The sequence below is a fragment of the Lampris incognitus genome, chromosome 18 (assembly GCF_029633865.1).
Source record: "Lampris incognitus isolate fLamInc1 chromosome 18, fLamInc1.hap2, whole genome shotgun sequence".
NCBI classification, from domain to species: Eukaryota; Metazoa; Chordata; class Actinopteri; order Lampriformes; family Lampridae; genus Lampris; species Lampris incognitus.
This window is the reverse complement of record NC_079228.1, coordinates 5,271,517-5,299,012: the sequence shown is the minus strand read 5'-3', so window position 1 is coordinate 5,299,012 and position 27,496 is coordinate 5,271,517. Positions and strand designations below refer to the sequence as shown.

The 27,496-nt window shown below is 47.9% G+C and overlaps 1 protein-coding gene across 1 annotated transcript in view; it reads right to left on the bottom strand.

Annotated features, from left to right (window-relative positions):
- Window positions 1-2,023: 2,023 nt before the first annotated feature.
- Window positions 2,024-27,496, bottom strand: part of gabbr1b (gamma-aminobutyric acid (GABA) B receptor, 1b) — an 86,581-nt gene continuing 61,108 nt past the window's right edge. The window contains exons 12-18 of the mRNA XM_056298649.1: window positions 27,238-27,354; window positions 16,511-16,618; window positions 15,065-15,158; window positions 14,728-14,855; window positions 3,404-3,532; window positions 2,901-3,044; window positions 2,024-2,308 (exon numbers count right to left, since the gene is read on the bottom strand). Coding sequence (XP_056154624.1) covers window positions 2,024-2,308; window positions 2,901-3,044; window positions 3,404-3,532; window positions 14,728-14,855; window positions 15,065-15,158; window positions 16,511-16,618; window positions 27,238-27,354 — 1,005 coding nt within the window. The remainder of the gene's footprint in view (window positions 2,309-2,900; window positions 3,045-3,403; window positions 3,533-14,727; window positions 14,856-15,064; window positions 15,159-16,510; window positions 16,619-27,237; window positions 27,355-27,496) is intronic.

Genomic DNA, 27,496 nt, shown 5'->3' with positions numbered 1-27,496 from the left:
CTAAAGCTGTTGGTGGGAGAGCTGGAGAGAAGGATGAACAAAAATCAATAACATTTTACATTTGTGCTCGTGCACAGCGTCGCGTGTCACGGCACGGCTCAAATCCTCTGAAGGGCTTGTAGACCTACTTTAAAGATGAGTCTCGGAGCGATAACTCAGACGGTTAGCGTATGCTGCAGCGCCCCCTTGTGGTTGACCTCCGTTCTTTTCCTGTATTTGGTTTCTGGCATCTGGCATTTTGGCCAAATATTCTAGCATAAACAAATAGATAAAGAACAACAGCTGGGGTCTAAAATTGTGAATGTGATTTGTATTTAACCGATTTAACGTCATGTTATTATCCCTCAGTTCTGGCCTGTGGCAGCCGTGTGACTTTGCAGCTACACTGTAGACCAGAAAGCCTTTCTGCTTCTCTTGTTTCCAGTTGACTACAGCTGGAATACTGCAGAGTATTTATCCATACAGACCTGCAGAGTATTTATCCATACAGGCCTGCAGAGTATTTATCCATACAGGCCTGCAGTGTATTTATACATACAGGCCTGCAGAGTATTTATACATACAGGCCTGCAGAGTATTTATCCATACAGGCCTGCCGTGTATTTATCCATACAGGCCTGCCGTGTATTTATCCATACAGGCCTGCAGTGTATTTATCCATACAGGCCTGCAGAGTATTTATCCATACAGGCCTGCAGTGTATTTATCCATACATGCCTGCAGAGTATTTATCCATACATGCCTGCAGTGTATTTATCCATACAGGCCTGCAGAGTATTTATCCATACAGGCCTGCAGTGTATTTATCCATACAGGCCTGCAGTGTATTTATCCATACAGGCCTGCAGAGTATTTATCCATACAGGCCTGCAGTGTATTTATCCATACAGGCCTGCAGAGTATTTATCCATACAGGCCTGCAGTGTATTTATCCATACATGCTTGCAGTGTATTTATCCATACATGCTTGCAGAGTATTTATCCATACAGGCCTGCAGAGTATTTATCCATATAGGCCTGCAGAGTATTTATCCATACATGCTTGCAGAGTATTTACCCATGCAGGCCTGCAGAGTATTTATCCATATAGGCCTGCAGTATTTACCCATACAGACCTGCAGAGTATTTATCCATATAGGCCTGCAGTATTTACCCATACAGACCTGCAGAGTATTTATCCATACAGACCTGGTGTGACTTCATCCACAGCGTAGGTGCAGCATGACTGTACAGAGTCATGTCTCAGCCTTCTCTTTGAACAGAGATAAATACACATCTACAATACATTATTGACACATTTAACCCAGAAGAGTTAAAAGTGATAAATCATGTTATGTCACTGATACACCAAGTTTCATATACATAAATTGGCATATTTTATGATGTGGCTGCAGTCGTTCCTTTTACCCAACCCAGTCTTTTACCCAGCCTTTCACCCAGCCTTTTACCCAGCCCAGCCCAGTAAAGTACATAGCACTATGCAAGCCCATGAGAAGGGCTGATGGTAACCAATAAATACTGTGATAAACATCCAAGACTGATTTGTGTCTAATTCTGAGTAACACATTTTCTAATCCCACAGGCCACCTCATAGATCATGGGAGGACAGTGGCCACAGAGCTGCAGAAATACATGTATGTATGCAGTCACATTTCTCTTGGCAGGAAGTAAACTGTATGAATTCATAAGCTGGATTCCAAGAGGAAGAAGAGAGAGAAACGGGGAATAAAGCCAACTCATCTTTCACCCTATCACAGACTTTCAGCGGTCTTTAAATGCATTTCATGTATTGTCGCTCCGGTTTAGCCAACAAGTAGTACTGGCTTCTGACTTGTTTCACATATAAATAACTGACCTTATTATTCATTCATGCTGCTCCCTTGCATGTACTCACAGCATCTCTCTTCCTACCTATAGCCCTCCAAATGTTTACTCGCTTGCAATCTTCTTAGTTCTCAACCCTCCCGTTCTCCCACTCTGTGCTTTCTCCGTCTCTCTTCCTCCCGTGGGAGACGCTCCTCTCTCACTTGTACAGCAGCTGCAGTCGGCTGGTGTGGCAGTTGTTGCGGCTGATCTTCCCATCGGGCTGGTAGAGGTTGGAGGAGTTGGAGAAGGACGGCGGAACGGAGTGGTTGTCGGAGGAAGGAACCGGGTAGCCCGGCGGCGGGATCAGGGACTTGCGGTCGCACTGAGGGATGGGAAGAGGGGTAGAGCTGTGGTTTTGGATGGTGGCGGACGGTCGTCTCCGTGAACGCACGGCTTGCCTTTCGGACAGCTGATGTCTCAGCTCTGACACCCTTTCTTCTTTCTGCGGATGAGAGGAAGAGTAGCAGTGATGACTTTCCTCTGAAGCGAGTCGTCGTGTACTTTAATTTAGCGAGGCTCATCACACACACAAAAAAACAAAACAATATGCAACATTTTAAAATGTAAGAGCAGGGGTGTCCGGGTGTCGTGGTGGTCTATCCCGTTGCCTACCAACACGGGGATCGCCAGTTCGAATCCCCGTGTTACCTCCGGCTTGGTCGGGCGTCCCTACAGACACAATTGTCCGTGTCTGCGGGTGGGAAGCTGGATGTGGGTACGTGTCCTGGTCGCTGCACTAGCGCCTCCTCTGGTTGGTCGGGGTGCCTGTTCAGGAGGGGAGGGGGAACGGGGGGGAATAGCGTGATCCTCCCACAAGCTACGTCCCCCTGGTGAAACTCCTCACTGTCAGGTGAAGAGAAGTGGCCGGTGACTCCACATGTATCTGAGGAGGCATGTGGTAGTCTGCAGCCCTCCCCGGGTTGGCAGAGGGGCTGGAGCAGAGACCGGGACGGCTCGGAACAGTAGGGGATTGGCTAGGTTCAATTGGGGACAAAAAAGGGGAGAAAAAAAAGCAAACGTAAGAGCAGGGTCACCTCCTGAATAATCTTCTGCAGCTCTTTGTTCTCCCTCTCCAGCTGCCTGGACTTCTCATCATCGTTGTTGTTGGTAGAGGAGCCCGTCTTCGTGGTCTCCTGGGCGTCTGACTGCCACTCTCCCCTTGTAATCAGCCGCCGCATCTGTGCAATCCCACAACCCCACACACAGGTGCATGCACACACACACACACACACACACACACACACACACACACACACACACACGCATTTCCAGCAGAAGTACACACACATCCAACTGAGCCAGGCAGATTGGTGAAGACATGGGTACACACGGATGCTGACACAACACAACACAGCCGATCTAGCTGGTTACTTCATGACATAGTATACATTACACCAGTCCACATGACTGATGAAAGGCAATTCATTTAGCCTGACACACCATCCCTCCACCCTCACACCCCTAATATATAGGCACTAGAAAGTGAGAGGAAGATGGCCGCTGGCATTTGTTGTTGTTGCTTTTTTTTTTTTTTTACCTTGGGGACAAAGAGCACTACTAGGGTGATGTAGACTGAGAAGACGATGGCCAAGGAGGCAAAGGCAAAAGACGCGTCCTGCTGAGAGGACAGGATCATTGTGACAGGAGCCGTGATCATACACAACACCTGAGAGGAGAGACAGAGACAGACAGTGAGAGAGAGAGAGAGAGAGAGAGAGAGAGACAGAGAGAGAGAGAGAGAGAGAGAGAGAGATGTTTTGACTTTCAAAAGCACATGTATTCAGTCCAACAGCTGATATTCAGATATATTCATCTTGTTGTAATCCAGCTCAAAAATGACAAAACGGTTTCAGAATAAGTCCCATTAAGTAGTTAAAAACAAAATACACCAACAAACAGCTTTTCAAACTCAAGTCAGCTCCACTTGTATAGCCCAACATCTCAAACACAAATGGGCCTCGGGGGGCTTTACAGCAACACAACATCCTGTGCTTAGACCCTCACATCACATGAGGAGCAACTCCCTAAAAAAATGCCCTTTAACAGGGAGAAAAAATAGGAAGAAATAGGAGAGCAACAGAGGAGGATCTCTCTCCCAAGACGGAGAACGTGACATGATGTTGTGTTCACACAATTTACATAACGAATAAAATAAATAACACATAAGCCAAATATGCAGCCAGGGCTCACCCGTGTTACACAAATTAGAAACAGAAAACTAGGTCTTTATCATCACCCACTGAGCACAAAACTCCCCCTATTGCCCACTTAAGGCTGAAAGCCTCTAAATTGTCTGCCATTTTGTAGTAGGAATACTCCACCCTGAGCCGAGCCTTCAGCTGACCTTTAAGAACCTGCACAGGGTCCACACAGCCCACCGCCTGAGCCTGGTTCTTACAGCTCAGCCAGATGGCTGATTTGGCAGTAGCTGATATAAAATCTATAATTGTCTGCGTATCTTTCTTCCTGGCTAGGTATTTGGGACCATACAGAAACAACTGAAAAGAAAAAGCCTCCCCCAAGCCCAAAAACCAGCCCCTTCACAAATCAAACACACCCACCAACCTAGGACACTGGACAAATAAATGCATTAGCTTCACACTGTGAACAAAAAAGACACGCCTCCTTGTGGTCAGGATCCAGGTGTGCTCTGTTTCTGTTCGTGGCTATCGCTCTGTGCACAGTCCTCCACTGGAGGTCAGCTGACTGACCATTTCTCAACCTGCAGCTTGTACAGGGACCGCCAGCAGCCTTTTGGGGAAGAACCTGGCCCAAAAACCTCTGACCATCTCAACACTTTCATGGCCTGCAGAGACTGAAAGTGCCTCACCTTCACACATGCGACGCAAGTTGCCTTTTTCCCAGGTCCTCAAACTTGTCCTGCCATGGAGTCGTGAAAGAAAGGAAAAGGAGTCGGCCCTCCACCTCCTGCCACTCCCCCACATTAGGAGAGACAGTCAACTGTGAAAAGCTATAATCCATATCTTCCTCCCAATGGCGAGCCAGCTCATGGTTCTCCATCAGTAATGTCCTCAGGTACTCTGGAAGCGACGCGCACACCTCCTCAATAATATGACTCAACAACCTAGGCCTGATTTTGGTGCACTGTTGCAGGGTCCCCACAGGAGTCAGCAGATGCCCCAGCTTCACACATCCGGCGTCCTTCAGAAAAGAGCTTATCCTGGCTGAGGACATGGTCGGGGCCTGAATGAAGCTGTTGCAAAACAGTGGCTCCTCAAACAGCCACAGACCAGCCATAGCAGCAGGCTCCCTGGAGGCCTTCAGGATCTTCCATGCATCCAAGACAGAGGCGTAGAAAGACAACAGGCCTGTGAGATCTGCCTCCTCCAGCCTCAGCAGAAACAGTTGCTTACTGTACCCTAGATGACCAGCTGTCCGCAGGATGAGCTTGGCTGTGTCTAGCCACTACACACCACAGTACTAAAGCAGTGTTTGTGCAGTCTTCGGCCTAAAGGCCATCCCTCGAGAGGTTATGTCCATAAGACCCTGTCCTCCTTCTTCCACTGGCAAGTATAAGGCAGGGGCTCGGATCCAGTGCTGCCCTGACCAGAAAAAGTCCACTATGGTCCACTGAACGTCTTCAATCAGGCCTCTTGGTGTAGGTATAACAATCAGTCTGTGCCACAGCATCAAGGCAACCAAAACTCGACCCCTATAACAGCTGGGGTAGCAACCATTTCCATTTAGACAACGTGGCACATACTTTTTCCATCACACCCTCCCAATTCTGCCTCTGATAATCAATCCTCTGTGCCTAAAAATACCCCTAACACCTTTATCCCTCTTCTCCCTACTGCAGACTTGCAGGAAAACTGGTTGCCGCCCTTTCTCTCCACTGTGCTACCTGTAAGACCTCACTCTTTGCCCAATTTACCTTTGCTGATTAAGCCTTCTGATATAAGCCCGGACTGTCTTCTAGTTCCTGCACATCCCCCCTGACAGTGAAAACCCGCCGAGACGGCTTCTCAGCCTAAACAGCAGAGGTTCAATAGCCAGACTGTAAAGATGGGACAGCCCTGCCTTATCCCCCTCTGCACAGGTATTGGCTGGCTCAACCCTCCCCCAACTTTCACCAAACACTTAGAACCACTGTACAATAGCCCCACCCATGATACAAAATGGTCACTAAAACCAAAAGCCTTAAGTACTGAAAACAAATAGCCATGGTCCACCCTGTTGAATGCTTTTTCTTGATCTAAGGAGAAAATACCAATGTCAAGGTCATAAAGTTTACATAGGTCAATTACATCTCGAAAATGAAAAAGATTATCCATTATTGTTCTGCCCTGTACACAGTATGTTTGGTCCATATGAACAACATACTCTCTTAATCTGTTTGACAGTGCTCTGGAAAGCACTTTATAGTCCGAGCATAAAAGGGCCACCGGCCTCCAATTTTTCAGCAAAGTTAAATCTTCGTTTTTAGGGAGCAAGGAGAGAACTGCCCCCCTACAAGAGACAGGCATCATCCCTGCATGGAAGCATTCCAAGAGAACTTAATGCTAGTGGGGTCCAACAGAACACCAGAAACGCTTGTAAAAATCAGTGGTGAGCCCATCTATTCGTGGAGCCTGTCTTGAAGCCATCTGACCAACAGCTGCAGTGAACTCCTCCAAGCTGAGTTCTCTATCTAGGTCTGCCTTTTCCTCGGGACTGAGCTGAGGAAGCCCCTCCAGCAGCTCTGCAGTACTGTCCTTATCACACTGCTCTGCTCCAAAGAGAGAAGAGTAAAAAGCCACAGCATGACTCCTCATTTCCTTTAGATCAGTCATCACCCTGCCACTGGGGAGCTTTAAGGATGTCATCAGCTTGCTCCTGGCAACAGTCTTCTCCAAACTGAAGAAAAAAGAGCTCGGAGAATCCATGTCTTTAATGTTGAGGAAACGAGGGCTCCTTTCACTCTCTCCTGGATGAAAGTCCTGAGCTCCAGGCTTTTTTCTTGCAGCAGGCCATCAGTAACAATGTCTGAATTACTATTCAAAGCACACTCAATGTTCTTAATACTGTCCTCCAGCTCCTGAACTGCTGCTTTAATACTAGCAGTGGAGTGAGATGTATACTGCTGACAGAAGACACAAATCTGTGCTTTACCCATTTCTCACCACTGCCTCAGCGAATCAAAATTAGCTTTTTTACTTTGCCAGAAGACCCAAAATTGTTCAAAGCTCTGACAGAAAATGCTATCCTGCAGAAACCTGTTGTTGAAATGCCAATGTGACCTAACTTTTTGCCAGGAGAAATGATTAAATCTACCACGATGAGATGGAGATCAATGAAGCCAACTGGAGTAATGGCGCTGCTAACTAGACTGGATGCAAGTGACTTTGAAATGTAGAACCTATCTAAGCTGGCTGCACTCACCCTGACCCATGTGTACTGTCTAGCAGTGGGGTGTTTCACCCTCCATGCATCTAGTAAATCTAATCCAGTAACTAGTCTTCCCAAGCTACCAGATGACTGAATGTGTGGTTCCCTATTTGTCCTGTCCACGGTGAAATCAATGACGCAGTTCCAATCCCCACCTATGATCGGCTGTTTCTGACCATAATTCTGCAGCTCATCCCTCAAAACACTGAGAAAGCCTAACCTAACAGACCCCTGAATTGAGGCATATACACTGACCCAACAGAAAAGGCACCCTTCAATGTCTACCCTTACAATCACACACCTCCTCTTAACTAACTCCACAGACAGCCCGGTATCACGACACTTCGTGAAATAGTCACGACATTTAATCTGTTAATTCGTGTACATGGACACGAATTTTTATTTTTTCGTGACGCTCAGCACGACTTTCAAACTTGATCATGGGTAGGCTAATGTAGCCTTCCGCTATTGAAACCGACCAAAACAAGCTTGATTTCTCAGAATCGAAGAAGAAATAATGAAAAGGGATGGGCGTAACATTAGCCTGTCGTACTGTTCAAGGGCACTTTTGTGTTTTTGTGTTGAGAAATGTTAAAGATGTCTTTAAAATCCACAGGTTGATATGCGACGGATCCTCTCTGGCCCTAACCCTAACCTATACGGCTTCTGCATTCTCGAGTCCCGATTGACAGGGAAAACAAAAAACAAAAAAACATGGTGCAGACACAAAACATCCTTCCAACTGAAATACAGTTGTATTTCGTGCTGGTCAGCACGTTATTAAAAATGTGTTGCACAGCACGAATCCATAGAGTAGTTATTCGTGACTATGACACGAAAAGATGTGATACCGGGTTGCCACAGATTATACAATTCTTGGATTAGTTCTTTTAGTTAGCAACACCCCCCCCCCCAACACACACACACACACACACACTACATTTGGTGCCATGGCTGAGTACATATGACCCCTCCCACCACCACCCCCAGCCTCCAGTCTCTCTCCGTTTGGTCACTGAGTTTCCTGCAGAAAAACCACATCTACCTTTTTCTGCTTCACAACCTCAGCCACTAAAACCCTCTTACTACGTCTGTCCCTCCCACCATTAATGTTGAGAGATCTAACCCTGAGCTCCTGCACAAGATGGGTAGAACAGTGAAAGAGACAGAAACAGACCGGCATGAACCAGAAAAAAGAATAAAGCACCATGTGATGAATGATCATAATTTATTTTACAATCTTTTTCCTTCTTACAGTTTTCCCCTTTGCTGCCTTTCTCAAAGCTGTGATGTTGTGGTGATACACAATGGAGGGTATATTCAGCAGGGGCTGCTGCTCCTTTAAGGCAGACGTTCGGAGTGCTGACGTAGGCACTGCTTAGAGTTTCCAGGGTGGAGCCATATTTGCAGCAGCCTAGCGGTTGGTCAGCTGGTTGCCAGGAGAGATTGTGCTGTATCGGTGTCGTTTTGTGTGGCGAATAAACGGGATTGACTCGACTCCATCTCTCCGTCTCCTCATTCCTGCACTCCCACAATGTGTTTTTTTTTAGCTGAAAACGTTTTTTTTTCTCCCCCAAATCAAGCAGCTCAAAACCAACCAGTTTCTGCGGATGACCAACAGTCCTAATGAACTTCTCTGTATCATTAAACTAATCTTTTATTTTTATTGACTTCCCAAAAGTTTCATCCAAAAAACCATTTATGTCCTCCAGAGAATACATATTTGTGCTAACCCGGGCCGCCTGCACCACGGGCAACTGCGCTAGCGCACCCACTTTCCAGGTCCCAGGTTAACGCTGCATCTCTCCGTGAAGGTTCTTCCTGCTACTTCAGAGTCGGGCAATAGTCAGCCAACCTGTGACACACCCACAGGCTATGTACCCTGTCAACGCCAAGCTACACTCATCAATCTCATCGGGGAGAGATGTGTGGTCCAGTGTCATCTAGACGATGTAGCCGCTGAGGCTCTGATGGACACTGGAGCTCAGGCAAGTTTCATCAATGATGGATGAAGAACACAACACCTTCCACACAACATAGTTCGGCCACTTGTTGAACTTTTGGGGCCAGAGCCATTGGTTGCATTAGCAGCAAATCAAACAGAAATAACTGTTGATGGCTTGGTGGAGATAAAGGTTTACTTAGACTGTGACACACCCAGACAAGACACTGCTACTCCCTTTTCTGGTGTCGAGTGACCACAGTGTGGCTGAACAACCTATCATTGGATTCAATGTGTGTGAAGAAGTAGTTAAAAAAATGGGACAAGCGGCAATCAAAACCACAAACCATCCGGAGAATCAGCCAGGTCTTCTCAGTGACAATAAACACAGCTAAAGCTACGCTCAAGATACTGCAGACTCCATGGCGATGGGAATGGGGGGACAATAGCGGCAGGTAAAAGAGGAGAAAACATGGCACAGCTCTAGGATGAAGTCAGCTCAGTACTGTGGATACTTGAGAAACCTGAACTCATAAAGGTGTGTCATCTAAAATATAGTGAGCCAGCTGGGGAGGGATTCCGAGGCTTACCCCGTTGGGCCCTGATTCGGCTGGCAGAGAATACTTTAGATGAAATCACGGACAGTGAGGAATCCGCCGTGTTCCAGTAGTATTTTAGCTGCCTCCAGTCCTTTATAAAGTCCATGTAGGGACACGATACTACGCAAACAGAAATGCAACCTAAAGAACCTAGTGCGATAGAGCGGTTGAAGGAGGAGTATGCTCAGCTTCAGTAGGCCCAGGCAGAGGCACGCCATGCACTGGAGGAAAAGTTTCATACATTAGGAGATCAGTTGGGTGATAATACAATAGCCAGGCAGTGGGGAATCACCACAGCTACACCCCTTATAAAACCAGAGTTTGACAATAAGGAAAGCTTTCCGGATTTGTGGACAAATCAGGGAAGCCGGACAGAGAGATAAGCTCTACTTTACTAGCCTTACGAACCAAATTGAATCTGGACTGAAAAGGGGTTATTCAGAGACTGAAATTATTGAGGCTGTGGTTAAAGCTGTAACCCCTGGGCTCCACCTATGCGACCTAATGGCAAGTTTTCAAATTAAAATATGTGGCATCAGATTACCTCTTCTGTCATCAATCTGCACCTGTTACAGTAGCATACAACATGTACGAGCGATAACTGTGTCTAACTCTAAATGAAAACTCAAAACCAGGGGTGGGCAATCTGATCCAGAAAGGGCCGGTGTGGGTGAAGGTTTTTGTTCCAACTAAGCAGTCACACACCTGATCCCACTAATCAACCAGTAGAGTCTTTGCTGAGGAACCTGATTAGGACACACAGATGTGTAATTGCTTGGTTGTAACAAAAACGCATCCACACTCGCCCTTTCTAGATAAGATTGCCCACCCCTGCTCCAAACTCTGTGTCGGAGAATCCAAAAGCATAAACACCTGTCTCCTGAGTGACTGAACACGTTTTTACCTTCGGATCTGTACATCTGAGATTGACAAGTTTTGAAACCACTGGCAAATTTACCAAACCTCCGCAGCTCATTTTTGGGGATAAACGGCGGAACACCCGATATTGTGATTCTGGTAGAGGGAGCCGACAATGGAGAAACAGTGGTATGGATATCCCTGATAATTACACCCTCTCAATCATCTCACCAACATGACGCTCCTCCTTCAGAAATATCACCACAGCCTTGTTCATCCTGGAAGCAAACAGATTGCCATGACCAACGTGCTCTCCTACGGCAAACAAAACCTCCTGCACCATCACGCTGGGCTCCAGCGGGACTATCCTAATCCTGTGACGGATGGACGGAGGCGGCGTCTCGGAGGATGCAGCCAGGACGTGAACCTGGGTCGCCTCGGGTGACTACGTTAACCAGTCGACTACAGGGTCCGACCTGTTAGCCAAGGGCTAGCGAGTCTACACATCTGTGGTCGTTACAGTATCAGTCAAGTTTACCTGATCACGAACATTGGACAGATGAAGAAAACAAGAAAATCTGAAAAAATGTTTTTTTTTTAAAAATACAGCAAACAATTCAAACTTCACGCCAATCTCACATTTACGACCCTCGCTCACGCTCACACACCCAACCTCCCAGCATGCAATGCAGAGAGAGAGAGAGAGAGAGGAGAGTAAAATGAAAAACGAGCGGCGCTACAGAGACAGAGGATTGGGGATGAGAATCAATACATACTGATCAACAGCCACTGATCTCTCCACTGAGCCTACAAAATCCCACCCGAGGCTGACAAACGGAGAGAACAAGATGACATCAGTAGCGACATTTTCTCTGTTGAGTCATTACTTACACAGAGAGGTTAGAGAGCCCAGGGCGACCTCAGGGTACAAATACAATCCCTGACTTTCATTCATTCAGGAGTTTTCACAATTCATTTCATCTGTTCGACTAAAAAAAAAAAAAAAAAAAAAAAAAACATTTTGGAGCACTTCCTATTTTGGGGATGTGTCTGTGCACATACAATTCATCTATAATTAATCTTTCACTAATTTTTTTTGTGGTTCCAAATTGAGCAGGTGGGCATTATTCATGCAGTTCGTCCTATAGTATGTACGCTCCAGATCAGAACGGCTTCAGCAGATGGTGGTGGTGAGATCAGTCTCACTTGCTTTACAGATGCAGGAGCATTCGTCAGCCAAAAATTCATCAACTACAACTAGATGTATGCATTTTTTCCCCCTTTGGTGCCAATTTTTTTTCTTTCTTTGCCCCCCCCCCCCCTTTTCTCCCTAATTGTATCCAGCCAATTACGCCACTCTTCCGAGGCGTCCCGGTCTCTGCTCCACCCCCTCTGCCGATCCGGGGAGGGCTGCAGACTACCACATGCCTCCTCTGATACATGTGGAGTCACCAAGCAGCTTCTTTTCACCTGACAGTGAGGAGTTTCACCAGGGGGACGTGGCGCGTGGGAGGATCACGCTATTCCCCCCAGCTCCCCCCCCCCCCCCCCGAACAGGCGCCCCGACCGACCAGAGGAGGCACAAGTGCAGCGACCAGAACACATACCCACATCCGGCTTCCCACCTGCAGACATGGCCAATTGTGTCTGTGTGGGACGCCCGACCAAGCCGGAGGTAACACTGGGATTCAAACCGGCGATCCCCGTGTTGTAGGCAATGGACGCCCTGGTACCAAGTTTTATTCATTCCATTCAGTTTGATCTTATACTGGACTCAGTGCATAAGGGATTATCCTTGGAGATGAACTGCAATTCAACAAGTGAAAACAGAAAATCGTCCATATTGAAGATGCTGCTGATTGAAATACTAGTCTCCCTTGTGCTTTTTCACAATGGTTAGACAAAAGAGATCGGCATTTCAACCCAACACTAGATGCCATAATTATCTCGAGTTTGCATGCCAAGTGGAATACTTTGTCAAGCGATAGCGATAGTGAAAGAGCCTTTTTCTTGAGGCCCTGAAGAACCATGAAGGGGGCAGAGAGGGCCAGCTAAATTCTACAAAAAGCTAATTTGATATCTTTGAAGAACACTTCAGGGGACTCTAGATATGAGATGGAATTCCCAACACAGTCAAACCTCGTCCTTCTTGGACTCTGAAAAGTAAAAAATGGAGGAGAGAGTCTTTTTGTATACGTACACGTCTGTTTTAAAGCATGTGTGTATGTGAGAAAGAAGAGTACATACACAAGTGTACACACTGATGAGCCAAAACATTATGACCACTCACAGGTGAACTAAATGTTTCATCTCCAAACAAGGGCACATGTCAAGGTTTGAGTAGATTAGATGGCAAGTGAACAATCAGTTCTCATAATCAACATGTTGGATCCAGGAGAAATGGGCAGGAGTAGGAGCTACCTGAGTAGCTTTGACAAGGGCCAAATTGTTATGGCCAGATGGCTGGGTCAACTGGGTCATTATCTCTGAAACAGCAAGGCTTGTGGGGTACTCCCGGTCAGCAGTGGTGAGTACCTACTAACAGTGGTCCAAGGATGGAGGTTGGGCGCCCAAGGATCATCAATGTGCGAGGGAAACGAAGGCTATCCTGTCTGGTCCAAACTGACAGAAGGTCTACTGTCACACTCGTCACAGAAAACTTTAATGATGGTTACAGGAGAAATGTGTCACAACACACGGTGCATCACACTCTGCTGTGTATGGGACTGTGTAGCTGCAGACCAGTCAGGGTGCCCATGATGACTCCTGTTCACCATCAAAACCACTTACAATTGGCACACAAGCATCGGAACTGGACCTCGGAGCAGTGGAAGAAGGTCGCCTGGTCTGATGAGTCCCATTTTATTCTAGATCATGTGGATGGCCTGGCGGCCTGCCCAGGGTGTCTCCCCACCTGCCGCCCAATGATTGTTGGGATAGGCTCCAGCATCCCCGCGACCCTGGGAACAGGATAAGCGGTTTGGATAATGAATGAATAAATGGATGGATGGATGGATGGATGGTCATGTACGTGTGTGCCGTTTACCGTGGGAAGACGACAAGCCAGTGTGATGACAAGAGTGTGCTGCTCTGGGTAATGTTCTGCTGGGAGACCCTGTATCCTGCCATTCATGTTGATGTCAGTTGGACACATGCGACCTACTTAAACATCGTTGCAGACCAGGTAAACCCTTTCATGGTAATGGTATTCTCTGATGGCAGTGGCCTCTTTCAGCAGGATAATGCACGCTGCCACACTGCACAGATTTCTTGGGAATGGTTTGAGGAACATGATGAAGAGTTGAAGATGTTGCCCTGGCCTCCAAATTCTCCAGATCTTAATCCCATTGAGCATCTGTGGGACGCACTCGGCAAGTCTGACGCACGGCAGCTCCACCTCGCAACTTACAGCACTTAAAGGATCTGCTGTTAATGTTTTGGTGGCAGATACCACAGGACACCTTCAGGGGTCTTGTAGAGTCCATGCCTTGGTGGGTCAGCGCTGTTTTGGAGGCACATGGAAGATGAACAGCATATTAGGAAGGTGGTCACAGTGTTTTGGCTCATTAATGTAGTATAGTGTGCATTATCTAAACAAATTGTGGAAATATGACTATATTTCCCCCTCACAAGAATGGACGACACAGTTGTAAGTCTTGTCTGCCCATGTCGCTTTGTGCCTTCTAGGCCATAGTCGTAAGATGGATCCCCAAGCAGTGGGATGTGAAATCATTTAGGGCAGACTCCTTGCCGAAGAGGCCACTGGCAAGTTCCCCTCTCATTAAGGGTTAGATATTGGGCTGGAGAAAAGCTGTGCCTCCAAGGGCCACACGGCTTCCTCAGCAGAGCATGAAATTAAGACAGAGAAGGTTGGGGGAGAAATGTCAGCAAAACACAACGTGCCTGCTGAGAAAAACAGGGAAGAACACAACAAAAGAGAGTGATCAGAAGTGAAAGAGCGATTCTGCAGACTAACGTAAAGCCAGAGGAGGGCCAACATGTTTGACAGAGCAGCACAGCCACCAAGAACCACACAGCAAGAAGAACTTAGAATCACACACACACGAGACTCACTGCAACGTTATAGATAGCCATGCCCACGGCGCGGTGGTCATTGATCTTCTCCGTTGAGATAGACTTGGTTTCATAGGCCAAAAAAATTCCCAGGAGCAGCAGTAACCCTTTGTAGCCGTACACCACACCTGGTGAGAAGGCAGAAGGCAGGAGATGTGTGAAGAACGTGACGGGCGTTCTTTAGTATTCAACATATCAAAGGTTTTAAAGTTTTCACAGTACCTGTGCATTAAACATGGGACTTTTTTTGGGTGTAAAGTTGGAGACAACTAGAGACAGTATAGACAGCAAGACTAACAGAGAACTGGGAGGAGGATGTGGTTAGAATTCCCCTCACCCAGCCACGTGTTCATCTTCTCTGAGCTGCAGTGTTCCAGCAGAGGCTGGATCAGGACATCCAGGTCTCCCTTGGGGGCCTCTCTGGTGAACTTCTACTCAGACACATACACATCATACACATGGATGTTAGGAACTGTCTCTAAAGCAACACACACACACACACACACACACACACACTTGCATGCTGGTTGTCCATTGTATCTGTTGATGACCATCTTCTCCTATTTGTGAGTCCTTTGGTGGCTGAATACTCCGATCCTGGATGCACAGTTGTGGTTACAGACCGGGCATGTTGAAGTGGTGCTGGGGGGCGGGGTAGCTTTGCAAGCGGGCCTCTTCACATGCTTTGCTACACGGTGTTGTGTGCGCTGGTTTTCCATATACGTCATTCCCTCCCTGTGAGACGTGAGAGCGCCAGGTGGTGCGGCAGGAGGCAAGTTCCTCCAGAGAAGAGGGGTTGATCCGGCATCTTTTCAGTGTGGTCTTCATTTGGTCTTTGAACCTCTTCTTCTGCCCACCAGCAGTGCTGCGTTGACCAAGGTGTAGTTGGCCGTAGAGGACTTTACGTGGGATCGTTGGCTGGGTGTGTGAATGACATGCCCATCAAGCCACCTGAGTTGATGGTGGTTTAGGGTAGACTCCACGCTGCAGCTGCCTGCCCGCTCCAACACCTCTGTGTGTGGCACTCTGTCCTCCAAAGTAATGCCGAGGATCCTCTGGAGACATCTCACATGGACACTGCTCTGTAAACAAGCACCTTGCTGTGGAGACTGAGGTTGCTGTTCTGGAAAACCTTCCCAGGGGTGGGCAGTCTTATCCAGAAAGGGCCGGTGTGGGTGAAGGTTTTTGTTCCAACCAAGCAGTTACACACCTGAATCCCGCTCATCAACCAGTAGAGTCTTTGCCGAGGAACTTGATTAGGACATGTGTGTGGCGTGGAACTGCTTGGTTGGAACAAAAACCTGCACCCACACCAGCCCTTTCTGGACAAGATTGTCTACCCCTGGTCTAGTCGACCAAAAGGCGTTGAGGCATGATCCATTGTGCAGGTGTCAGATAGCATGCTTCCCAGGTATTTGAAGGCAGGAACAGTGGCCAGCTGTTGCCCTTCTGCTGTGAAGGTTGTTGGGTGGCTTGGGAGGCCGGCACTCATCTGACAGATTACCTCTGTCTTTTAGGTGCTGATGATCACACACACACACACACACACACACACACACACACACACCCACACACACACACACACACCATAACTCCACAAGCAAGAATTACAGGACAAAATCATATTCATTTGGACCAAACCATACCAGTAAAATCAGTGTCTCCTCATCCTTCTCCTCTGTTGTGTGCATTTAAACACCCCCTGCTGGTCAGAGCACTGGTGCACCCTGGGTAAACTAAACAACCAGAGAGGGGGTGAGTGGTTTGGAGGAACCTGCTGTACCTCGACTGTGATGTGCAGCGGATCCAAAATCTGCCAGATCACGAGGGACAGGACGTCGATGCCGAGCAACACCCCCACCGTAGCGTAGAGCTTCCACGGCTCCAGGTGCTGCTGGGAAACAGAGGGGGGGAGGGGGGGCACAATGGGCACTTCAGTGTGACGGTGAAAGGGGATAAAAAAAGGCCCAAATCCTCTCTGACTGTGTGAGGGAGGGATTTGCTGTGCCATAAATAGACTAGTCTGAACCTGAGCAAAAAAAAAAAAGAAGCAGAAGATGCGTCACTATCTCTGTCGTGTCCAGTGTGCTTGCAGAACACGGCGTTGTGATGGTGCGAGAGGCACCGGGGCCGTGTGGGGGGGGGGGGGGGGGGTCCACCAAACAAGCAGTGGGCAAAAAGCCTTTTGTCCTTTAGTGAGATGGGACATTTCACGTGGCCTGTGCAGGGTTGTCCCTAAATAATGGTATAGAGGCGCAGCGCCACTATGACGACGCGCCAGCGCCACCTTGTGCCCCCCCCCCACCATTCTTTCCGCAAATGTGAAAACATAGAAAGTGGAAAGACACAAACAACCAAATAATCTCAGACGCTGAGCTGAGTACATATCATGTAAAGGGTCCGCGGTGGTGTAGCGGTCTAAGCGTCGGCTTTGTGTCGATGCAGTTGCCCACTGGGGACCGGGGTTCGCACCCCGGTCTCATCAGATCCGACTATGGCGGGACTCGTTGAAGCAGCAATCATTGGCAGCGCTGTCTTCGGGAGGGAGGGCGGAGTCGGCTTGTGTTCGTCACGTGAATGCGTGTGTGTGGTGTGGTGTGGTGGGGGCGGCGGCAGTGGTTCGGCCTGGAGGCGCCTCGCCACGCGACTGAGGCGACCCCTTCCAGACTGCCGGCAGGCGAGGTGCAGCTGGCGAACGCATGCAGTACGAGGGTGGGTGTTTGAACTAAAATAGAGATCGATTGGCCACTAAACTGTGAGAAATCAGGAGTAAGTGACGCTGCCGGTGCCAGTGACGCTGCCGGTGCCAGTGAAGCTGCGGTGCCAGTGACGCTGCCGGTGCCAGCGACGCTGCCGGTGCCAGTGACGCTGCCGGTGCCAGTGACGCTGCGGTGCCAGTGAAGCTGCGGTGCCAGCGACGCTGCCGGTGGCAGTGACGCTGCCGGTGCCAGCGACGCTGCCGGTGGCAGTGACGCTGCGGTGCCAGTGACGCTGCCGGTGGCAGGGCGGCCTGGTCCCGGAGCCCAAGCCGAGGATACCGTGACTGCTAACGGGATGTTAGCGCCACCGTCGGCGTCACCTAGCAGCAGCACTGGGCAGTTTGTCACACACAGTGAGACGGTGGAGGCTGACAAAGGAAGGAGGCCGTCAACCTTCACAAGGTGAGTCATGTTTTCTAGCTAAATGTTACAGGCAGCTTTGTTCCGCGGTGCTGAACGTGCCCCGTCACTAGGACGGGTTTGTGTGGTTGGGGAAGGCTGACGTCATAGAGAACATCGGCTCCACTACCTCAATGCAGGGGTGCAGTTCAATGACCCAAAACTCCGGCGTCGAAGTCCAACAAACTCATGAATGGTAACTCTAACGTTAAACCAGACGACATGTTCCTGCACCCAGAGAGGTAGATTTGTGTGATGAATAAATGACAGTCAAATTCAATTAATTTGCCAGCTAGCAGGATAACATTAGACAGAAATACCTTATTGTCAAGCCCTGCATCTTATTTATAGTTCTATCTTGGACAAAATTAGTGTACTTCCCTAGGTTCAATAGGTTGTCTTTTACTGTACTGGACTTGTGTATAGCCCTGGTTAGTTTACCTGTTTTTACCATGTCAGATATAAAAAAATGTTCAACATTTCCAACATTTTCAATTGAAAGGATATATTCTTATCTTATTTATAGCTCTAACAAGCACAGGGTTGGTTGGGATCCAGCATGGAAAACAGGAGTTCCCTTGGCTGTTGGAGACCAGTGGCGAGTCCGGCAATGTGGTGGGGATGCTCAGTAGGGTATGCAAATCCCACCAACACAAGCAGCGTAATGGGGAGCATTGCTGGCCAAAGGATCCCGTCTACACCCTCAGGAGGGATGTCATCTGTTCCCACCATATGAAAACAGAGCAGCACAAGAAAGCTTAGCGCAAAGAAATGCAGCAGCTGGCATCTGAGAGGGATGGTGGAGTCGAGCAAGGCTTCCAATTCCAGGTGAGGCTTAAAAAGTACTGCTTTCTCTGATGAGACATACCACATTCTTGTTTTGTTTATTTATTTATTCATTATGAATCTTCTACCTCTCAGGTGTCACTGCACCACGATGCCATAAAAAAGGCCATGGAGACCCTCTACTGGCTGGCAAAGGAGGAAGTGGCCCACACCACTAAATTCTCCTCATTCCTGGACTTTGCAAAGGACCACCTTGGTTGTGAGGTTCTAGCCCACCTACAGCAGGGTGGGAATGCAAGTTACAGGAGTAGGAGGATTCTGCAGGGGATGCTACAGGTATAATGTCAAAAAGATAGTTAAAATAACTTACATTTACATTACATTCTATATTAATAATTGATTTAAATAGGAATCACAACATTAATGATGTGTTCTATTAGGTTTTGGCTCATCAGATCCAATTGGACTATGAGGCAGAGATGACAGCATCACAGTTCGTGGGGCTCATGTGTGATGAGACAACAGACATCACCACCAATAAGGAGTTGGTGCTGCTCACAAGGTGTGTCATTACCTTTTTTTTAACACGGGGAACAGCTATGCCATAATTGCCAATGCAAGGTCTCTTACAGATACATCTCTGTTCAGGCTGGTTGACTCCAACGGCCAAGCCAAAAGCACCTTTGCCAAGGTAGTCCCACTGCAAGATGGCACTGCGGACACAACTGCTGCAGCTCTGAAGGCCTGGCTCCAGGAGAAGAATAGCTCCATCAAGAAGGTGACGGGCTTCGGCAGTGATGGAGCTGCCAGTGATGACTGGTAACATAATTCAAATTTATATATATATTAAAAAAATATTGTTTTAGTCATAATGTTGACCAGGAATTTGTTTTAAAATTATGGTTGTTCTGAAGCAAAAAATGCCACAAAACATTAATTTTTGTTGTACTGCTTAGGGTGCAAGAATGGAGTGGCGGTGCTCCTGCACAAGGAAAACCCTCTCATGACGGCGATCCACTGCATATGCCACCCACTGGCACTGGCTGTGGGGCAGGCAGGGGAGAGGGTTCCATCCATAAAGAACCACTTCAAGCCACATCTGGGTGAACTCTTCAGGTTCTTTGCCTACTCGGCCTGCCGGATGGCCAGACTCCACCAAATACAGGTTTGTTTCTTTTTTATGCATCAATAATTTTATAGGGATAAATACACTGGCTGTCTCGCCACTTTGTTTTGTTTATTTGCTGAGATAAATTTTCTGCAGTTTACCGAATTAAAAATCATAAATATTGTGATTAAAAATGACACACTGTTCTCTTGCCCCTTCAATTAACACATATTTTGATATTTTATGCTAAATGATATTACATGTCTGAGATTCCAACATGATTCTGAATCTGATTAGATGTCGGACTGCAAGAAAATGTTTCTCTCTTTCAGGAGCTTACGGATTTGGCCCAGAATACCTTAAAGGAAGCAAAAGATACCCAGGGGCTGAGTCATGACCAGGCATGCAAGTCACTCTATAGGAACCTCCCTGCGGCGCTCATGACTCTCCACAATGAGAACAAGAACACTGCTGGCTGCGCAAATACAACACCCTGGCCACTCTCTACCTGCTCTGTGATCTGCTGCCACGCCTGTCTTCACTGAGCAGGTGCTTTCAGCAGGAGAGCATCAACCTCCAGCAGATCGACAGAAAGATGAAGGCCAAGATGGCAGTGGTTCAATCGATGAGAGAGGGCATGCGACCTGGGAGCAGGCTGACCAAGCTCCAGGAAGACCTGGCTGAGTGTCATTCCAGGTAGCATGGCGGAGTGTGAGCGTGCCTTCAGTGCACTGAAGAGGGCTAAAACCAGGCTGCACAGCAGCATGACCACAGCTACACTTAACACTCTGCTGAACAGAACCATCGAGGCCCCCCCCCCCCCCCCAGATAAATTTAACTTCGGTGCGGCAGTGAAAGCTTGGAGCCAGTTTAAAAACAGACGCATCATTGTCTAACAGCTGTGTGGTGATCCCTCTGCAGGTGGACACACAACAACATCACTAAAGCCTCCCTACAAACTGTTCCTTCATCACGTAGAAGAATCACAGCTGTGTGGTGATTCCTCTGCAGGTGGACACACAACAACATCACTAAAGCCTCCCTACAAACTGTTCCTTCATCACGTAGAAGAATCACAGCTGTGCGCTGATCCCTCTGCAGATGGACACACAACAACATCACTAAAGCCTCCCTACAAACTGTTCCTTCATCACGTAGAAGAATCACAGCTGTGTGGTGATCCCTCTGCAGGGGGACACACAACAACATCACTAAAGCCTCCCTACAAACTGTTCATTCATCACGTAGAAGAATCACAGCTGTGTGGTGATCCCTGTGCAGGGGGACACACAACAACATCACTAAAGCCTCCCTACAAACTGTTCCTTCATCACATAGAAGAATCACAGCTGTGTGGTGATCCCTCTGCAGGGGGACACACAACAACATCACTAAAGCCTCCCTACAAACTGTTCCTTCATCACGTAGAAGAATCACAGCTGTGTGGTGATCCCTCTGCAGGTGGACACACAACAACATCACTAAAGCCTCCCTACAAACTGTTCCTTCATCACGTAGAAGAATCACAGCTGTGTGGTGATCCCTGTGCAGGGGGACACACAACAACATCACTAAAGCCTCCCTACAAACTGTTCCTTCATCACATAGAAGAATCACAGCTGTGTGGTGATCCCTGTGCAGGGGGACACACAACAACATCACTAAAGCCTCCCTACAAACTGTTCCTTCATCACATAGAAGAATCACAGCTGTGCGCTGATCCCTCTGCAGGTGGACACACAACAACATCACTAAAGCCTCCCTACAAACTGTTCATTCATCACGTAGAAGAATCACAGCTGTGTGGTGATCCCTCTGCAGGTGGACACACAACAACATCACTAAAGCCTCCCTACAAACTGTTCCTTCATCACGTAGAAGAATCACAGCTGTGTGGTGATCCCTCTGCAGGTGGACACACAACAACATCACTAAAGCCTCCCTACAAACTGTTCATTCATCACGTAGAAGAATCACAGCTGTGTGGTGATCCCTGTGCAGGTGGACACACAACAACATCACTAAAGCCTCCCTACAAACTGTTCCTTCATCACGTAGAAGAATCACAGCTGTGTGGTGATCCCTCTGCAGGTGGACACACAACAACATCACTAAAGCCTCCCTACAAACTGTTCCTTCATCACATAGAAGAATCACAGCTGTGTGGTGATCCCTCTGCAGGGGGACACACAACAACATCACTAAAGCCTCCCTACAAACTGTTCCTTCATCACGTAGAAGAATCACAGCTGTGTGGTGATCCCTCTGCAGGTGGACACACAACAACATCACTAAAGCCTCCCTACAAACTGTTCCTTCATCACGTAGAAGAATCACAGCTGTGTGGTGATCCCTCTGCAGGTGGACACACAACAACATCACTAAAGCCTCCCTACAAACTGTTCCTTCATCACGTAGAAGAATCACAGCTGTGTGGTGATCCCTCTGCAGGTGGACACACAACAACATCACTAAAGCCTCCCTACAAACTGTTCCTTCATCACGTAGAAGAATCACAGCTGTGTGGTGATCCCTCTGCAGGTGGACACACAACAACATCACTAAAGCCTCCCTACAAACTGTTCCTTCATCACATAGAAGAATCACAGCTGTGTGGTGATCCCTCTGCAGGGGGACACACAACAACATCACTAAAGCCTCCCTACAAACTGTTCCTTCATCACGTAGAAGAATCACAGCTGTGTGGTGATCCCTCTGCAGGTGGACACACAACAACATCACTAAAGCCTCCCTACAAACTGTTCATTCATCACGTAGAAGAATCACAGCTGTGTGGTGATCCCTCTGCAGGGGGACACACAACAACATCACTAAAGCCTCCCTACAAACTGTTCCTTCATCACGTAGAAGAATCACAGCTGTGTGGTGATCCCTCTGCAGGTGGACACACAACAACATCACTAAAGCCTCCCTACAAACTGTTCCTTCATCACGTAGAAGAATCACAGCTGTGTGGTGATCCCTCTGCAGGGGGACACACAACAACATCACTAAAGCCTCCCTACAAACTGTTCCTTCATCACATAGAAGAATCACAGCTGTGTGGTGATCCCTCTGCAGGGGGACACACAACAACATCACTAAAGCCTCCCTACAAACTGTTCCTTCATCACGTAGAAGAATCACAGCTGTGTGGTGATCCCTCTGCAGGTGGACACACAACAACATCACTAAAGCCTCCCTACAAACTGTTCCTTCATCACGTAGAAGAATCACAGCTGTGTGGTGATCCCTCTGCAGGGGGACACACAACAACATCACTAAAGCCTCCCTACAAACTGTTCCTTCATCACGTAGAAGAATCACAGCTGTGTGGTGATCCCTCTGCAGGTGGACACACAACAACATCACTAAAGCCTCCCTACAAACTGTTCCTTCATCACGTAGAAGAATCACAGCTGTGTGGTGATCCCTCTGCAGGTGGACACACAACAACATCACTAAAGCCTCCCTACAAACTGTTCCTTCATCACGTAGAAGAATCACAGCTGTGTGGTGATCCCTGTGCAGGGGGACAAACAACAACATCACTAAAGCCTCCCTACAAACTGTTCCTTCATCACGTAGAAGAATCACAGCTGTGTGGTGATCCCTCTGCAGGGGGACACACAACAACATCACTAAAGCCTCCCTACAAACTGTTCCTTCATCACGTAGAAGAATCACAGCTGTGTGGTGATCCCTCTGCAGGTGGACACACAACAACATCACTAAAGCCTCCCTACAAACTGTTCCTTCATCACGTAGAAGAATCACAGCTGTGTGGTGATCCCTCTGCAGGTGGACACACAACAACATCACTAAAGCCTCCCTACAAACTGTTCATTCATCACGTAGAAGAATCACAGCTGTGTGGTGATCCCTCTGCAGGGGGACACACAACAACATCACTAAAGCCTCCCTACAAACTGTTCCTTCATCACATAGAAGAATCACAGCTGTGTGGTGATCCCTCTGCAGGGGGACACACAACAACATCACTAAAGCCTCCCTACAAACTGTTCCTTCATCACGTAGAAGAATCACAGCTGTGTGGTGATCCCTCTGCAGGTGGACACACAACAACATCACTAAAGCCTCCCTACAAACTGTTCCTTCATCACATAGAAGAATCACAGCTGTGTGGTGATCCTTGTGCAGGGGGACAAACAACAACATCACTAAAGTCTCCCTACAAACTGTTCCTTCATCACGTAGAAGAATCACAGCTGTGTGGTGATCCCTCTGCAGGGGGACACACAACAACATCACTAAAGCCTCCCTACAAACTGTTCCTTCATCACGTAGAAGAATCACAGCTGTGTGGTGATCCTTGTGCAGGGGGACAAACAACAACATCACTAAAGCCTCCCTACAAACTGTTCCTTCATCACATAGAAGAATCACAGCTGTGTGGTGATCCTTGTGCAGGGGGACACACAACAACATCACTAAAGCCTCCCTACAAACTGTTCCTTCATCACGTAGAAGAATCACAGCTGTGTGGTGATCCCTGTGCAGGGGGACAAACAACAACATCACTAAAGCCTCCCTACAAACTGTTCCTTCATCACATAGAAGAATCACAGCTGTGTGGTGATCCTTGTGCAGGGGGACACACAACAACATCACTAAAGCCTCCCTACAAACTGTTCCTTCATCACGTAGAAGAATCACAGCTGTGTGGTGATCCTTGTGCAGGGGGACAAACAACAACATCACTAAAGCCTCCCTACAAACTGTTCCTTCATCACGTAGAAGAATCACAGCTGTGTGGTGATCCCTCTGCAGGGGGACACACAACAACATCACTAAAGCCTCCCTACAAGCTGTTCCTTCATCACGTAGAAGAATCACAGCTGTGTGGTGATCCCTCTGCAGGGGGACACACAACAACATCACTAAAGCCTCCCTACAAACTGTTCCTTCATCACGTAGAAGAATCACAGCTGTGTGGTGATCCCTCTGCAGGGGGACACACAACAACATCACTAAAGCCTCCCTACAAACTGTTCCTTCATCACGTAGAAGAATCACAGCTGTGTGGTGATCCCTCTGCAGGGGGACACACAACAACATCACTAAAGCCTCCCTACAAACTGTTCCTTCATCACGTAGAAGAATCACAGCTGTGTGGTGATCCCTCTGCAGGGGGACACACAACAACATCACTAAAGCCTCCCTACAAACTGTTCCTTCATCACGTAGAAGAATCACAGCTGTGTGGTGATCCTTGTGCAGGGGGACAAACAACAACATCACTAAAGCCTCCCTACAAACTGTTCCTTCATCACATAGAAGAATCACAGCTGTGTGGTGATCCTTGTGCAGGGGGACACACAACAACATCACTAAAGCCTCCCTACAAACTGTTCCTTCATCACATAGAAGAATCACAGCTGTGTGGTGATCCTTGTGCAGGGGGACAAACAACAACATCACTAAAGCCTCCCTACAAACTGTTCCTTCATCACGTAGAAGAATCACAGCTGTGTGGTGATCCCTCTGCAGGGGGACACACAACAACATCACTAAAGCCTCCCTACAAACTGTTCCTTCATCACGTAGAAGAATCACAGCTGTGTGGTGATCCCTCTGCAGGGGGACACACAACAACATCACTAAAGCCTCCCTACAAACTGTTCCTTCATCACGTAGAAGAATCACAGCTGTGTGGTGATCCCTCTGCAGGGGGACACACAACAACATCACTAAAGCCTCCCTACAAACTGTTCCTTCATCACGTAGAAGAATCACAGCTGTGTGGTGATCCCTGTGCAGGGGGACACACAACAACATCACTAAAGCCTCCCTACAAACTGTTCCTTCATCACGTAGAAGAATCACAGCTGTGTGGTGATCCCTCTGCAGGTGGACACACAACAACATCACTAAAGCCTCCCTACAAACTGTTCCTTCATCACGTAGAAGAATCACAGCTGTGTGGTGATCCCTCTGCAGGGGGACACACAACAACATCACTAAAGCCTCCCTACAAACTGTTCATTCAGCACACTGAAGATGATGAGCAAGACAATTACATTTATAAACAGTAGCTATCTTATTTATTTATTTATTTATTTAATTCCCCCCCCTTTTCTCACCAGTGGCACCCAGCCAATTACCCCACTTTTCCGAGCCGTCCCGGTCGCTGCTCCACCTCCTCTACCGATCTGGGGAGGGCTGCAGACTACCACATGTCTCCTCCCATGCATGTGGAGTCACCAGCCGCTTCTTTTCACCTGACAATGAGGAGTTTCACCAGGGAGACGTAGCGTGTGGGAGGATCATGCTATTCCCCCCTGAACAGGCGCCCTGTGTGACCAGAGGAGGCTCTAGTGCAGCGACCAGGACACATACCCACATCTGGCTTCCCACCCGCAGACATGGCCAATTGTATCTGTAGGGACACCTGACCAAGCCGGCAGCAACAGAATAGACCGCCAAGCCACCCAGACGCCCCCTATCTTTATCTTACTGTCAAATTCACTCAGCATCTCACACCCTGGGGATGTTTATAACATGGCGAGCAAATAAGATTGTACACAGCTGAATACCACTCACCCACGTCACCTTTAGAAAGAAGCCATGTCTCAAGTTTCTACAACTCTCGGCCATTTCAGAAGTGCACTAATCCGTTTAATTAGGAAACCTTCCATGAGAAGGCTTTTGCTCGCGATAAGAATCAACATTTCCCTGCTGGAGAAGATATTACCTGCAATCACAGCACCACACACCACGGCTGAGGCATCAGACAGCTTCAGCAGAACATCTTCATTTTTAATGCCGAAGCGTCTCTCCTGCCTTTCCAGAGAGGAGGCTGCTCCGCTGCGGCTCTGCAGCATGGGCATTAAGTGCCAGTCACAGTGAGCCAATCGGTTTTGCCATCACGCTCAATAATATAATATGATATAATGTAATCTGCCTAGAACGTCTCGGCCTCCTGCTAAGAATCTTCATAAATATTCAGTAATGGGCTTTACCTCCTTGCTTAAAAGTACTGCTCCTCTTTCCTCACAGCTGTACCCTTTAAGACATGATGTCTCAGAAGTGGGCCCTTATCTCTTCATCCAATATAAAAGACCAGAGTGGGTTGGCTGGATGGGCTTTAGAAGCAGGATTCTGATTGGTGGAGGACCCTCGCTGCTGACGCTAATTGGAATGGTTCACCAGTCAGACCGCGGAACAAACAGACCCTCAACACTGCTCAAGGGCAAGCAGCAGGGCCAGCTATCTCTCAGAAGGAAACATGCAGAAGAAGGGTAGCAAGAGTCAACAGAAAATGCTAATGCTCCACAGGGGAATACATCACGTCAAGCTATGCAGGGTGCCCTTGAAGATGATGATGAGTAAGTAGAGGCCTCCCCCCCCGAGCCTCCAAGAAGGGCTTGGTGCAGTCAGCCTTACACTCCTAGAGGGCAAATTCCCTGCCTCAAATCCCCTCTCCTTTTCATTTACCTTCCTCTTATCCCTCTTCTCATCCTTCTTCGTGAAGACAGTGTGAACCCACCAGATCTTGGTAAACATGCTGCCATACGCAAGACTGAAACCCAGTCCCAGCAACCACAGGCGAAACTAGCAGGGAAGAAAAGGAAAGAAGGAAATTAAACACTTCATGCGTCAGCAGATTAATAAGTCATCAGGTTAATAACATCCCCTTCATAAAGCCCTGTTAGAGTTATACAGGTTTTTGAAAGTGACCTCGGAGATGAAGATA